Source organism: Suricata suricatta, chromosome 2 (assembly GCF_006229205.1).
Source record: "Suricata suricatta isolate VVHF042 chromosome 2, meerkat_22Aug2017_6uvM2_HiC, whole genome shotgun sequence".
NCBI classification, from domain to species: Eukaryota; Metazoa; Chordata; class Mammalia; order Carnivora; family Herpestidae; genus Suricata; species Suricata suricatta.
In genome coordinates, this window is record NC_043701.1 from 21,735,603 (window position 1) to 21,752,066 (window position 16,464).

Genomic DNA, 16,464 nt, shown 5'->3' on the forward strand with positions numbered 1-16,464 from the left:
CCTAGTCCTGATTTCACAAATAAATTGAGCCTGAGAGAGAAGGAACTTGCCCAGAATGACACAGAGCAGGACTGGGACAGGAGCTCATGTCTTCTTTCCCAATGCCACTCTGCATGAGATATAATCAGCCATTTTCAAAATCCACTTGGCTCCTATATCTCTGAACTAGCCAAATAATAAGTCCAAAAGGAACTTACCCATAAAATGTTTCTCGACTACAGATGCTGAGCCCAATAAGGGCCCCAAAGAATAGTATCCACTTCATGTCCCAAGGGTGTCAGTCATAGAGTGACTGAGTCAAGCTGTATTTATAGTCTGAGGTAGAACTCATGTCCTCAAAAATGCTAATGTGATTCCCAATCACCCTTGCAACTGTGACAGTAGGTCAGGTGGGCACCTACCGCTGCCTCTTCCATTCCTTTCGAGTGATAAAGGCCAAGCCTCTTGACTTACAAGGTCAGGAACTTGCTCCTCAGGCTGGAAAAGTCTGTGCCAAGGGTGCCATGTTGCTCATCACTTGGTATTTAAATAGTGGTTTTTGAATAAATAGGGAAGTCCCACGGTGCTGTAAAGAATTTATACTCATAGGAGAGGCCAAACTGTAAACCTGAAATGAAGTTACCTCTGGAGTAAGAAAGAAAGTGAAGACCATCAAAGAACCCCCAGTCAACTCCAAGACCACACACTTGATAAGCCCTGTCAGAGAATTTCACCATAACAGGTCATAATGATGATAATTTGTGACCTCTGTTATGAGTCTGACACCTAATTCTTATGACTCCCCTAAAAATGTGGAAATACAGGGATAGGAAGAAGTGTTGTCAGTCTGGATAAAATGTCAGTCTTCTTTGGGGTCTGAATAAAGGTAAGGCTTAAAGGTATTGTTAATAATAAGACTTTCTTGGGGCACCTGGGTGGCTCAGTTGGTTGAGCGTCCGGCTTTGGCTCAGGTCATGATCTCACGGTTCGTGGGTTCGAGCCCCATGTCGAGCTCTATGCTGACAGCTCAGAGCCTGGAGCCTGCTTCAGATTCTGTGTCTCCCTCTCTCTCTGATCCTCCCCTGCTTGTGCTGTCTCTGTCTCTCAAAAATAAATAAAAAAACATTAAAACAATTTTTAAAAAAGTGATAATAAGACTTTCTTACATTTGCTATACTCTCAGTGATTCCACCAAATCACGTCAGAATATATGAAAGGCACTCATGACCTCCACAACTTCTTCAGGGATTTTGAGGCCTTCGAGACTGTCCTTGGAGCTCCAAATCCTCAAATTTGGAGCCCCACACCCACCGCCTCCCCCATCCCACCTTCCCTATGGTCTACATCATTTGTTCTGCTCTTGCTCAAGGGGAGTGGCTACACCCAAAGATCACGGTTGGGAGTGTTAAAGAAAAATTGTTCTGACACTTGTTAAAACTATAAGGAGACTTTATTCAAGATTATTCTAATAGGGCGCATGCCACAGAAGACAGTAATTGTGTTCAACTTCGAGCACAGTAAAGACAGTGGAGTGAGGGGGGTCAGTAGATGGAAAACTGATAAGGGAAGACATCAAGGATGGGGGGCTGCTTTTTTAAGTGGACTAGCAGGGTTCTTGCCAAAGGCAGACCAAGGACTTGGTCATCAAAGGCGGAGGCTGAGGCACTCAATCAGATATCAAGGACGGGGGGGATGACTTAGCAGGATTCTTTGCTGAGACTGACTTAGATAGGGCCCAAGGACAAGGCCTAGTCAAAAAGAGGGCTCAGAGAAGCCTAAGTAAATTTGGGTCAAGGAGTCTTTGTCGGGAAGCTGAGGGCTTCATCAGGACTCTTGTCCTTCCAGGACTGAACCTGAACCCCCACGCCCACCCTGGTCCATATCAAACGCTGGGCTCCAAGATAGATTTCAGCTTTGAAATTGGTAAAAAGAGAAGCTGAGGCAAGACATGTGAACTAAAGAATCAAGTACCCAGAATTCTAGGCAAGCTGAAATTCATTTCCTACCCTTTCTCCCAGAGAAAACCATCAACAAGAAAATCCCAATCCCTAATGGAAGTGAATGTCTAAAAAGAACATATATAGGGGCACATGGGGGGCTCAGTCGGTTAAGCATCCAACTTCAGCTCAGGTCTTGATGTCATGGTTCGTGGGTTCGAGCCCCACATTGGGCTCTGTGCTGACAGCTAGCTTGGAGCATGGAGCTTGCTTCAGATTCTATGTCTCCCTCTCTCTGACCCTCCCCTGCTTACGCTGTCTCTGTCTCTCAAAAATAAATAAAAAACATAAAAAATTAAAAAGAACGTATATAGAATCTGAGACCCAGGTTTGATTGGACAACCAGAAAGAATAAGTGTCATTGATTTGAGACCCTATGTGTTTTTATAATGCAGCACACTAGAAATGGAAAAAAGGAAAAGGCATAGAGCACCTAGGATAATGCTAGGCCCAATGTAGTTGTTTAATTAGTCTTTATTGAAAAAGTGAACGTGAAAGTCCCTTGCTAGCTCCAAGACACTACTCTACTAAGATGAAGGGGCTGACACGTGCCACAACATGCTTGAACCTTGAGGACATTATGCCAGGTGAAATAAGCCAATCACAGAAGGGCAGATCCTGTATGATTTCATTTACATAAGGTACCTGGAATAGGCAAATTCATCGAGACTGAAACTAGAATGGAGGTTATCAGGGGCTGGGGGGAGGGAGAATGGAGAGTTATTGCTCAATGGGGACAGAGTTTCAGTTTGGGATAACGAAAAATCTCTGGAGATGGATGGTGATTACGACTGCACAACCTTGTGAATGTACTTAATGCCATTGAATTGCACACTTAAAAAATGGTGAAAATGGGGGTGCCTGGGTGGCTCAGTCAGTTAAGCCTCCAACTCTTCATTTCAGCCCAGGTCACGATCTTGCAGTTCGTGGGATAGAGCCCCGCACTGGGCTCCACACTGTCAGCACAGAGCCTGCTTGGGATTCTCTCTCTCCCCACCTCTCTCTCTGCCCCTCTCTCGCTCATTCTCTCTCTCTCTCTCTTAAAAGAAATAAACTTTTAAAAAATGGTGAAAATGGTCAATTTTATGATCCTTATATTTTACAATTTAAAAAAAATTTAAAGGATGTTGGGAGCCTTTTACTCAGGATGGATTTTCTTTTTTTTTTTTTATGAAAGGGTAACTTCAGCGGCTTACTATGTTTCAGGGCAAAATAAATCAAAGAACTAATGCTCCTAGATCAGGATTAGAAAAAGGAATAATCACAACCCAACTCTGCTTTAAACCAAAGAACTTTTAATGGTGTGGGTCCCCTGGAGCCCTAATAGGGGTGGTCTCGCACATGTTCCATGATTGTCTTCAAGCCAAGCCAGGTCTCCTCAGCTGTAGGCAAGATCTGATTGGCTGGCAGGAGGAAGCCGTATCGGCCTGTGTCCCTCAGTTCAAAGGCAAATGAGTATTTGATGCCATAGTCATATGCCCAGTCAATGCTTCCTCCACTGGCTTGGTCTGAAGGGCAAATGAGAATAAAGTTTGGTTATGCTATTCCCGCTGGCCTCTCCAGCTGGAGACCTTCACATAAAGTTTCACCATCACCAAAGATGAGTCAGACCCCTATCTTCACGGACCTTGAGGGCAGAGATAGCTTAGTAGGGGTTCACGCTTATGAAAAATTACAAGATTAATTTGAAAAGCAAAAAGTGTCATTTAAATGGACAATACTTAGCCTTTCTCTGGCATTTGTAGGAGCCTCTGGCTTCATCTACCCATTTGGAATCCTGCCTGCTCTCCTAATTGGCATCTTCTACATTACGGAGGCCACACCATTCCTTCTTTAGAGGAGTCCTAGGTGTAGACATTATTTTCTCTTACAGAAGAGGAAGGATTACAAACAGAGCAAGAGATTTGGCCCCTGCCCTCAGGGAACTTTCAGCATAAGGGTGGAGTGGGTTTTATTCTGATACCAAATAATATGCCCAGCACCTGTACGTGACGGGTTACACCAGTAGAGTAATGTGCACCTGTGTGACGTGTGGCCGCTGACGTGACACATGATGAAGGCAGGTGGCATTAGCCTACGGAAGATTTATGGTAGTCATGACTCAGAAGATCGGAGCAATGGATGAGCTCTGAGGCTCCTCCCAGGGAAGGTAGGTAGAGGTCAAATGGAAGAAATGGATGGGACAGGGATGGAAGAAGTCACCTAGCCCCTAAGAATGGGGCTGGACACGGGCTCCAGGGTGGCTCAGTCGGTTAAGTGTCCAACTCTTACTTTCAGCTCAGGTCATGATCTCACAGTTCATGGGTTCGAGCCACGCGTCCTGGGATTCTCTCTCACCCTCTCTCTGCCCCTCCTCATGAACACAGGCGCTTGCGCTCGTGCTCACGCTCGCTCTGTCTCTCTCTCTCTCTCTCTCTCTCTCTCTCTCTCTCTCTCTCAAAATAAATGTATAAAACATTGCTTTATATTTTAAAAAGTGGGGCTGGACAGAGAAGGAGACCAGGGTGTTGTACTAGGGAGAAGCAGAATTAGTGGTTAATATTGTGAATTAACACTGTAAATACCTGTGATTTGTGTCTTTGCCTTCACCCAAATGGTTGTTGATGTGAACTAAATCTTCCTGAGTGCCAAAATTACTAACTGATGCTACATGACACAGCCTATCCCACTAAGAGGTCCACAGTGGACAGAACACTGGCTGCAAATTGAATTCTGATCCTGCAGATCATCGGAGACGTGACCTAAGGCAGTAACCTCTCTGACTCCCAAGGGCTTCATCTGTCAAACAAGCATAACACTACAGTACTTATTTCACAGTGAATATTAAATGGGAGAATATTATATGTATGATTCCAACACTTATTGAGTACTTACTAAATGTGTTAAGTACTATGCCAAATTGGTTGATTTAATCCCCACATGGGTCACAAGGTAAACACTAGTATTATTCCCATTTTACAAAGGAGGAAACTGAGTTTCTGAGAAATTAAATGAGGGAGCTGGGATAAAGTATGTAGAATAAGCATTCAATAAATTTCAGTGGAGGGGCGCCTGGGTGGCTCAGTTGGTTAAGTGTCCAACTTTGGCTCAGGTCTTGTCGTGGTTTGTGAGTTCGAGCCCCACATCAGACTCTGTGCTGACAGCTAGCTCAGAGCCTGGAGCCTGTCTTCAGATTCTGTGTCTCCCTCTCTCTCTGACCCTCCCCTGCTCACGCTCTCTCTCTCTCTCTCTCTCTCTCTCTCTCTCTCTCTCTCTCAAAAATAACTAAAACATTTAAAAAATAACTAAATAAATTTCAGTGGTGATTATTACCATCATTATGAATAAATGACTACAATCCTATCAAAAAAGTTGGACCACATTAAAGGTAAGAGGTGCCTGGAGGGGAGTAATTCCCCAGGAAACTAACAAGCAACATTTATATGTCTTATAGTTAGTGAACACCTTTATTCTGTATTCTATCTTTGAGCCTCTCAACAACCCATTTTGCAGATGATCAAAACAAAACAAAAAAACAGGGAGGATAAGTGACCTGCCCGAGATTACTTGATTTCAAAGTGACAGAACTAGAGCTTAAAACCAGGCCTCTATCCCCAATGTCTGGGTTTTTTCACCCTATACCTATCAGAGAACTCAAGTAACAACTTCTCCTGGACTAAAGACCCTATTATAGTGCAGCTTCTCAGAACCCTTTCCAGGTGAAAAACTACCCAGGAAATGTCTCACCACAGAAGTCCGGCCACCTCTTGGGTGGAGTGAAGCAGGTGTTCAGCTACATACCAATCTGGGGCAGGAGGCAAAAGTACTTAATTGGGACTTGTTCTTAGAGGCAGTGCTTGTCCAAGCTGGAACGAGGCCAGAATCAATGATAACAGAGTCAGCTCTGGGCAAAGATGCAGCCAGAACCTGGTCAGGCTCCAAAACACTAGACAGCAAACCCTATACTTGTCTGGTATTTGCTCATTTATGGGGCACCTGGATGGCTAAGTCAATTGAGCATCTGAGTTGTGCTCAGATCATGATCTCCTGGTTCATGAGTTCGAGTCCCATGTCGGGCTCACTGCAGTCAGCACAGAAGCCCACTTCAGATCCTCTGTCCTCCTCTCTCTGCCCCTCCCCCATTTGTGTGTATTCACTCTCTCTCTCTGTCTCTCTCTCTAAAATGGGTAAACCTTTAAAAAGAAAAAAGAAACATCCGGGGACACCAGGGTAGCTCAGTGGGTTGAGTGACCAGCTCTTGATTTCAGCTCAGGTCATGATCTCACAGTTTGGGCCGGCATCAAGCTCTGTGCCAAAAGAGTGGAGCCTGCTTCAGATTCTCTTCTCTCTCTCTCTCTCTCTCTCTCTAATAAACTTTTAAAAAAATATAAATATCGGTAACCTTACCAAGAAAAGTACAATAAACCTCAGGCTTTCTACATCACTTGTACACATATCAGATAAGAAAGGTGAAAAACTAGACTCCTCGTAATGAAATGGTTGCGATCCCACATGGGAACATGTGATGCCATTCTGCTGACACTCAGAGACTGCCAAACAGAGAAAGCGTGCATTCCTCAGCCTTAAGTGGCCATCACGGGCTTCCTTCCCAGTGCCACCAGGCAGAAGGCTTTCCCCCTGGAGGGACCTCTGCCAAAGGGGAGGACAATTCCACATGGAACATGGTTTAAAAGGTCATGGTTTAACAGGGCAACTGGGCAGCTGGGTCGGTGAAGCATCCAACTCTTAATCTCAGCTCAGGTCATGATCTCACAGTTTGTGAGATCAAGCCCCACCACAGGTTTTCATGGACAGTGTGGAGCCTGCTTGGTATTCTCTGTCTGTCTCTCTCTCTCTCTCTCTCTCTCTCTCTCTCTCTCTCTGTCCCTCCCCTGCTCATATTCTCTCACTCTCTCTCTCAAAATGAATAAACTTTTAAAAAAAAAAAGTCTGGGTAACTGTAAGCAGATCAGTCTTCCCCAGAGAATGGCCTAAAAATTATGTAACAAGAACTCCAAATCTGTCCATTCCATCTGACTTAGTGATCTTGCCCTTGGAATATATAAAGAGGTCACTTAGAAGAAAAAGAAGTTTGAACCAACATGTAGTAGCATCATTTAGCAAACAATACAAAGGCCCAATAACCAAAATACAGCAATATAACAGAGTAACAAACACCTAAAATGGAAATATGCAGAACTATATAGAAAACTATATTACCCGAAAACAACTGACACAAAACAGAACAGGGATGTTGATTACTTGAATAAATACATTTGTGTTCATGGACAAAATTATTAATGAAATGGAAAGAATATGATGATTATTAGATTTCTTTTTTCTATCAAGTTTTTTAAATGCATGTTAACAGCAAATAAAATAGAAAAGAAAAACCATAATCTGGAGGGAAAAAAAAGAAACTTTCATGATCAGTAGTTTTAGGATTTCCATCAATTGTTCTGGATACGGCAAGTAGACTACTCCTCCTCTGTTCACCAAGACTACCATGGCCAACAAGCGTGCCTTCCGTTAGGTTCCCACCCCCTCCCCACCCCGCCCCCCTCCACGTAGCTGTGCCGGCACCCCAGCCAGCCTGCACACTCGCTCCTCCCATCCAAGCCTGCCCTACCCACCTCTGCTGGACTCCGCGTGCCCCTCTGCCCCTCCACTCAGGAATGGCACTGCCTCGGTCACTTCTCCTCTCTCCTGGATCCTCCATCTCTCCCTCTCTATTGGTCCTTTTCCCACAATCAATACATAAGGCTCTCATCTCAAAAATGAAACCCTCCATTCCTCTCTCCTTCCCTTCTCATCTGGGACCCTCCAGAGAGCAGTCTACTCACCAGACCTCTGCTCTCCCCCATCCCAGGCACTGCTCCCCTGACCCTCCCCAAGCTCAGGAAGCTGCTCTGGTGAAGGTCACCAACATGCTAGTCATGAAAATCCAACAGTAAATGTCCTGTCCTTGTCGTAGCTGACCTTTCTGTAGCCTTTCATCATGGTGAACAGCTGCCTCCCTTTCCAACAACTGCACTTCCCTGGTTTCTGTCTGAAACACGGGCTCCTCGGCCCCTCTGCCCGCCCCCACTGTGTGTCCCTCCCACACTAACCCCTACTGCTGTCCCTCCTCTTGCTCCCCGCCTCCATCCAGGGCTCTTCCCACTCCAAGTGATCTCCTTGCTCTCCTGTTCCAACCATTCTCTCCATGTCAACGACTCTAAAGTCTCGCTTCAGCATCCCAGGGCCATGGAGCCCAAAGCCTACAGGACATCCCCACTTGAAAACACTACACTTCGCTCAACCTCAACTGGCCCAGAGCTGACCTCATGACCTCTCCAACCCCACCTCTTTCACCTTCCTCGATGTGTCCCTCGGTCAGTGGCCCCGTCTGTTGACCCTCGGCGAGAAGCTCTCACTCTAATGACTGACCAAAGCCTTCTGGTTTTCCCTGCTTAGTGTCTGCCTTCCTCCTCACTGGCACTGCACTGGCAGGGGCCACCATTTCTCCCTGCACAATCCCTACCCTTCCAGCGGGATGTTTCTACATGCCGCCCACCACACTCCATCGCACACACTGCTGCAGGTGTTTTCTCTGAAACACCGTGCCTCGGCACACTCGCTGCCTGCTGAATCCTCTGCGTTAAAACTTAAGTTCCGTAACATGGCACGCAAGACCCTGAGCTCCCCGCTCCCCTTGGTCCCACTTTTATTCCAGCAGTCCCAAACCTCCTGGTGGTCCAAGGAACCCATTCCGCAGGTTCTTACTTCTATGCCCTTGCCCCATCCCTTTCCCCTCCCGCAGCTGTTTGGGGAGCAGCCGTCAACATCCTGTCCTCTTCCCACAGGCAGCCTCTCCTGATTCTGCCCCTGCCCAACGCTTCCAGCCGTCTTCTCCCTTTGTACTACGTCTAGCCTACTACTGCACACAGCATACTGAGGCTCATCTGTCCTCCTGCTCGTCTCCCGCACTAAACAATGAGTTCTCTGTGGGTTCTCTGTGTCTGTAGTACTTGGCATACTGATGGGCACGCAGTAGATGCTTAATAAAAGTTTGCTGAGCAGAGCACATGCCTGTTAGAGGCACTTGGGCCTGGGAGCACTGGGAGACTCCTGAGCATCCAACTGTGGGGTCCTGAGTTTCTGGGCTCGTCCACAGGGAACTGGGGGGATCCCACTGGAGGGCTCAGAATCTGGATGGGTAACTCGGGCTTTCTCACAGCACTGCCGTTGCTTGTTTCTATCCCAATCCACTGTGCGAGAGAGGAGCCTCCGAAAGTCTGCCAGCAGCCTCCTCACCTCTGTTCCTTACATTGCCGGTATTCCTGACTTCTCCTCCCCTTTGTCTCCCCAAATGGTACATGCACAAATGACTGCCACAGAGTCTGGCCCCTGAAATATCTGGGTCCTTTTGAAAAGTCACACCTATTCTGTCCCCACACCCAGTCCATGGCATTGTTCAGGGTGTAAACCCCTCTGAGCCAAGAAAGGGATAATTAATCAAAGTGATAACTAAGGACCACGTCTTGACAAAAGCTTATTTGTAGGCACAGAGATTCCACATGATGACAGTGAGCTGTAAGGATCAGGACAAGCAGAGAGGAATGCACATAACTCAAACAGTTAGGAAGTTCTTTGTGCCAGGTATCCCCGCATAAGTATCTCCTGGGAGATAGCTAGCCTCACGGAGGGAAACTGGGCAACGCCGGGTGCCATGCATGAAGACCTCTCCATTTCACATCAGGACATGGAAAGGCTCTGGCCCCAAACCATATCGCAACTGCTTAGTGGGTCATTTGTAAGAACACATCAGATACTCACAGATGACAGAGCAGATAGCTCCCACTTTGTACTTGGTGCCATGCAAGCCTGTCAGAGATCGGGCAGCCTTTTGGGCCACTTCATTCTAGAGTGAGAAAACCAAAGAAAGGCAGATGGATAACACTGGTCACTTGAAGAACAGATGCCCAGTCGAATGTAGCAGGAGACAGTCTGATTAACTGGACTCTGGTTAACTTAGGCGTAAGCACAATGCCCTTTCGTTTCGGCCATTTTCACGGAGAAGCAAGTACTAGTTCACTTCTGTTGGCTTTGAAAATACAACACGAAGGCCTTCATTGTTTATTTGTTCTTCCAGGTGTTTGCAATAGCTACACCAGGGTCATTATTTTGCCACCAACTCTCCCTGCACAGGGTTGTGGGTGGAAATAGGGTGGGAGTAAGGGGCTAAAGAAAATATGGACCAACCCCAGGATGTACCCAGGAAGTGGATTTCTTTTTTGTTGTTGTTGTTTTTTACTAGATCCCTACGTTGGCTTTCTGCCCTATGATTGTCTCTTTTTCCAAGAAGTAGAGCTCAGCAAAATACTTTCCATTATTTGAGGGTTCCAATTTTGACTGATTGAGGCTTTACTGTCCTTGCGAGGGATAAATGTAAGGTCTTGAACTTGGGTCCAGGAAAACAACTGTACAATTACCAGATGGGGGAAACCTGGCTCGGCAGAATCCTCAGAGAGCCTGGGGGTTTCAGTTGTCTACGAGCCCAATGTTGAGTCAACGGCATGGTGCTACGGCCAAACAACTAACGTGACCCTCAATTGTTTAAGCAGAAGTGCACGGTCTGGCTGAAGGCAGTGATGTGCTCCACTCTGTACCCGCTAACCCATGACTCAAGTTTTACATTCTCTTCTGGGGGTGACCCTTGAGGAACACATACAAACCAAAGCATGCTGGGAAAAGAGCAAACAGAATGGTGAGGGAACTTGGGACCATAGTATGCGGGCTTGAAGGAACAGCAGGTACGGAGCAGGGATATGGTAAAACCTAGGAAGAGCAGGTTATCACTCTTCCAGTAAATTAATGGATTTGCTTCTTTTCAAGGGGAAATAAATGTGCTCTGTGGAGCAGACTGATTAACCAGGGCTGGTAGGTGAAAACCATAAGGAGAAGGATCTGGGTCTCTGTAAGGAAGAACTCAAACCATCAAATATACCCCAACATGGAAGAGAATCCCTTGGAGGCAGGAAAGTATCCAAACACAGGCTGTATGACTGACTATCTGGCAGAGATGTGAGCACCCAGTTTGGATAATTTAAGGTCATCTAGGTCTACTAAGAGTACCTTTTAGGTTCTTTTCAATACTAAGGTTCTCCCTGATTTGACCTTGAATGGTAATATTCACCATCCAAACCCTGAAACACCTGAATTGGAATAATTTATTCCAGATCTGCCAAAAGCTGCTGATAATAATGTATTTGAAAGTAAACTGACCAAAAAGTCCCATCTCAGGGTTTCTCTCTAACCCATGGGTCTCAAAAACCAAGCCTAAAAGCCAAATTGGGAATGTCTGCACATTCTCTTCAGCTGGGGATAGCTCTTAGGTAAGTAGCCCCCAAGATGTCACCATCTGTCTTAAGCCCACCGCCAGTTTGCCCATTCCCGAAACAGGAAAGATGATGGAAGATAGCAGGTTAGGCAGCTGAGTGTTTTATGCCCAACATCACACATCTGCACAGCATGACAACTGGTCACAGAGCCGAAAGCACCAGGAACGTATGAGGCAAAGAGCTGAGAGAAAGTATCGCCGGCCATACAGCATCTGACTGCAGACCCTCAGGTCCGAATTCAAGTGGGGTACTTCCTAAGCAACAGACAGCACATCCTGGGAATTGATGGTCAGATTTAGGCTCCTGCTCATCTGGATTAAGGCAACAGTAATCTCAAGAATTCTAATTCCCAAAGAAACTTAATTTAGGAAAGCCCAGAACCGGTCTTTCAAACGTCTGCCACTATCTCGAACTTCCCAGCTGTTGGACCTATTCATTTGTAACCTGTCACCAGTACACCTAACTTTATGACTGAAACTTACTTGTCCACACCATGGCCCTTTGTGGCTGAGCTGAAATGAAGTTTCAGAAACTTACCAACTCATCAAAGTTATCAGACTTGGCACATGTGTACCCATAGGGGAACATCAGCAGCTGGGAATAGCTATGGAGGGTAATGAAGGCCTTGATTCTCCCGTGACTCTTGATGAAGTCCACTATGGATTTCACTTCAACTTCAGAGTTAGCACGGGGTCCGTGGTAGGAATCAGAGCAAGGGTTGTTGCTGGCTCCAGGTCCTGATGGAATGCAAAAGAGGCCCAGTAGGAACAGTGAGCTTCACGGAGGCGCCGTGTGGGTCCACTGACCATGCATCACTGAGTGCCTCCTCTGGAAATCAGAGCAAGATTGTCCCTGCATTACATTGAGTTGCTATCTAAGGGCACAGGAGGCCAAACTGAAGTGATTCTGGACACATCTCTCTTCTTTAGAAATATGGCTCCTCTATATGGCAGAAAGAGCTATCAAATTAGATCATCTCCTCTCCGTGGGAGTTGTTGGAAGAAAAGCTACATTTAACATTATAGATGGAAATCCTGCACTGGGTGGGCGTTGAGCAAGCTCTTTTCTGGGATTTCTTCCAATTCTAAGCGTCCAAGAGTAGAAGATTCTATGCATCTGTACTTCTAAATCACAAAGCCACAAATACAAGGAACCCTGACACCCTTTCTGCAATGAGGAAATCACTACACTTGACAGCAAGGCCACCTTTGGCCCCAATTTTCTCAGCAACTAGAGTTACTCATGACCACCAAAGCAGTCCACTACGACCTGGCCAGGGCTCTGAACGCTAGAGAAACTCTGAGGGGATGGGTAGGGGCTGGGACTCCCCAGAGTCTCTAAAGGATATAAATGAAGTATAAATACAACCTGTCACTCTATTTCAAGATTAGTTAATAAGGACAATAACATTTCGGGGGGGGGGGGGAAGCCTGACGTTGAATTCCTTGGCACTGTTCAGTATTTTAGATCTGATGCTTTCATTTTTCTTATCTACACTATAAAAACTATTATAAAAGTGATGAATGAAGTTGCCACTCATCCACATCCTGTCACAATTCCCTAGTGGGTCCTTTCTTGGTTCAATAATTCTCATTAATTCATTCGTCTTGCAAATATTTAGTGATTGCCTTCTATGTTCCAGACGCTGTACTACGTATTAGGGTTAGTATGGTGAAAAAGACAGTTCCTAACCTCACTGTTACTAGACCTAATGAGGAAAAAAACAAATCTCAATTCTGTGATTAGAGAAACACAGGGGTCCCTAAAAGCATAAAAGAGCCCCCCAACCAGCCTGCCAAAAACTGGGAGCCACGAAACCAGAGCAGCAAGCCAATGTTTTCTCTTTGATTCTGTTTTTGAAAATCAGTTTCTTAATCCTATTTGTACTTCTTTTTAGTGTTCTTTCTCGAAACATCCAGAGATGATGTAATGCTTCTCCTCTGAACAGATCCTAACCCCCTCTAGTGGCTGGTCTGCGGCTTCCCGAAGCCTCCCGCCATTGTGCCGCGTCTTACTCTGAAAACTCAGAAGTGAAGCTTAGCTAGGCTACAGCTTGCAGGAAAACTAAGATGTGAGACAAAATATATTAAATGCTGCTCAGAGAGCTGTGACAGCGCTGCGCGCCTGTGAGGGGAATGTACTTAAGTGTTTTTTAAAGAGGTTTTTAAATGGCTTCAATCCTGAATGGGCTTAGCAGGCTGTCGGCACTGCACACACCATGCAAAATCGCTAGTTGGCCAGGAAACTGGGGACCATCCCTGGGGGGCAAGGCCCTGCGCTCACCTCCAAAACCTGCATCCCAGTTCCGGTTAGGATCAACACCAACACAGACGCTTCCTGATACCTTGGACCGGGTCTTCCGCCACATGCGATTCTTTAAAATCCAAACGAAAGAGAACACAGGGAAAAAAAAAAGAAAGAAAGACAGACCATCACTCAGCCTGCTGAGAAAGTCCCTTTAGAATTCTGTTCATTTCCCTTGCTTCCTCCCGGGAAGGCCCCTGTGGAATTACACCCCTCTGCCTTGCCCACAGAGGTGGCAAACAGTCCCCCTCCAGGGTTCTGCCAGGAGCGTCTTGGTCATTTCACCGAGAGAGAAACAATCCCCATCCCTTCAAATCAATAAATACCTGCCAAACCATTTTCTACAGAACCCCAGTTCTCTTAACAATAACAAAAAATAAAAAGAACAACCACAAACAAAGTGGGGAGACAGCAAGGGTTCTCTGACAGAATGTTTCAGGAAAATAAAGAGCTAAATTGGCGAATTTACTTCAGCACTTCTAGAGTTGTTGTTGTTTTTTATAACACTTTCCTGTTTTGTTTTGTTTTTACGATGCTCCAGGAGAGGGATACAGTAGGCGGTATTTCCCAAACTTGACTGTGGAACCCTCTATTCACAGGGTATCTGAGTACTAGTATTTGTATGAGTTCTTTTTAAACACCCGTTGAAAAACACTCTCGTAGTCAGCTCCCTCCGAAAATAAACTTGAAGCTCTGATTCATTTTTAATACATGTGGGGGGTCACAGTTGCCACAATGGTGTTTTGTGATAAGACTTTAAGTGAGAAAAGAAAAGAAACTACGTAATTCCTTTTAGTGACATTATAGAGGATTTCTTTTACAGATTGTAAGTAAAATGCCAAATGCATTGTGCTGCCTACCCAAATCCTACAGCAATCTAATTGTCAGCAGGTAACATCCGCCTCCTCTTTCCTATCAATCCCACCACAAAAAACGCAGAGAGAATTGGAACAAATCTCCTAGGTGACTCACTGTGAACACTGAGCTCTAATAGCCCAGACTCACAGCTGAAATGGGCTCTGACGGAGGCAATATGTAAAGACGTATGTGTTGGGATAAAAGGTGATTATAAACTCCACTCCATGCCTCAATTCAGGGCCACTGCGGAGAAATTAGTCATTCCACTTATGGTAAATCAAGAACAGAAAGATGACTTTTGTTTTGTTAAGGTCCTATGTATGCATCTCCATAACTTCCTGTTGAGGAAGAAAAAGGTCCAGGCTTACTTTGGTTTGAGAGAAGACATATCCGTCGGGGTTCGTGACCGGCAGCAGGAAGATATCCATCGTGTCCAAAATGGAAGTGATGGAGGGATCACTCCCGTAATCAGAGGCGATCTGAGCAGACACAACATATATGTCAATCTCCCACTCCCCTTTCACGGGGGAACACGGGATGGAATGTGAAGGCAATGTGCTCTTTTACTTTTTTCAAACATGAACTAGACACCACTGCGGGTCAATGAGAGCCCACCAGGACTACGGTCCAGTGTCCGGCGGTGCTCGTGTGTGTACTGTGTCAATGTCTATGCTTGTATTTCTAGTCTGAATAATCTACTTCCATGAAATAAAACGCAGATATCACTTATCCATTCTCTCTCAAAAGCAGAATTCTTTCTATTCACTCTGGGGAAGCACTTTGCAATGGTGTTGTGAGGCTTACAGGGATCTGAGAACCAAAGAAATGTTTTCAGTTTTTCTTCACCGTCGCACAGGCTAGCTTTCCAAAAGTGCTCAGGACAAACAACAGATGACTTAAATGTGCAGGGACTTTTCTGAAGCTACAGAGAACCGGTTACATTCCATTTGGAGAATTAAATTTCTACTAGCCATCAATTGCGGTAGGGTTGAAGTTTCTGCTGGATTAAAATTTATTCATTTCCTGTGCTCAGCCATCCTAAGGCATTATTATTCAACTGTTAAATATCCATTTCATAATACCCTAAAGGTAACTGCATTTTAATTGAAGAGAAAAATGTATCAGTCGGTATGCACGTGGTTGCACATGCTTGAATGATCTGATGTGGATTGATTTCCTTTCCTCATGAATTAACATTCTGATTTATAGCGTGTCATTTTTGAATTAGTTAAGCAATACCAGACTAGGTCACACCCAGCCCAGTGTCCTGACTCTAATTCCAATGCACATGTAGAAGAAAAAGGTATTGCCACACTCCGACTTCAAAATCCGATTTCAGAAAAACCCTTAACTAATTTCACTTTGAATCTATCTGCAGGGCAGAATAAACTCTTCCGGCACCCATTTATATTTTCCATCGGAGCCCCTTTGGTGATTTTATAGATTTCCAGCACACAGTCCCTCAGCCCGCACGGCTGTAGGCGGCGAAGCAATTTTTCTCTAGTCTGTTCTTATGCTGAAATCTGACTCCCGGGGTCCTTACACTTACCACTCTCTCAATCTCTTCTGGCAGCGTCTGTTAACAGAGCACACAGGCCCGGGGACGGTGCAGTATGGAAATACCAAAGGCGGCTGAATGGGCCTGCTTCCTGCCAGTGTGACAAGAGAAAGCCTCGCTGAGAGCATCAGCATCGGCCGTTAGGATCACAAAGCCTGTTGTGTGCTTCGGTGGGGCCTACCCTGGAAAGTCAACATAACCGAGGAATTTGAGGAAAAATGACCTTATTTGCTGTCCACAGCGCAGTAGCCTGTGTAACCCACTCGCGAGCGTGGATGCCAGCGTCTAACCAGATGGCGGGCTTGTCTCCTCCAGTGCTGAACTGTAAAGCAAGCGTGGAAATGTGAACAGTTCTGCCCCTGTCCCCACCCCACCCCCTTTTCCCCAGGGGCCTTGTTTGTCCCTC

General features: G+C 45.7%; 1 protein-coding gene across 1 annotated transcript in view; it reads right to left on the reverse strand.

The window, feature by feature from the left end:
- Positions 1-3,249: 3,249 nt before the first annotated feature.
- CPA2 (carboxypeptidase A2) overlaps positions 3,250-16,464 on the reverse strand; it is a 20,717-nt gene continuing 7,502 nt past the window's right edge. Inside the window, exons 6-11 of the mRNA XM_029923454.1 lie at positions 16,282-16,380; positions 14,869-14,979; positions 13,622-13,712; positions 11,876-12,075; positions 9,774-9,858; positions 3,250-3,484 (exon numbers count right to left, since the gene is read on the reverse strand). Of these exons, the coding sequence (XP_029779314.1) occupies positions 3,297-3,484; positions 9,774-9,858; positions 11,876-12,075; positions 13,622-13,712; positions 14,869-14,979; positions 16,282-16,380 (774 nt within the window). The 3' untranslated portion in view covers positions 3,250-3,296. The remainder of the gene's footprint in view (positions 3,485-9,773; positions 9,859-11,875; positions 12,076-13,621; positions 13,713-14,868; positions 14,980-16,281; positions 16,381-16,464) is intronic.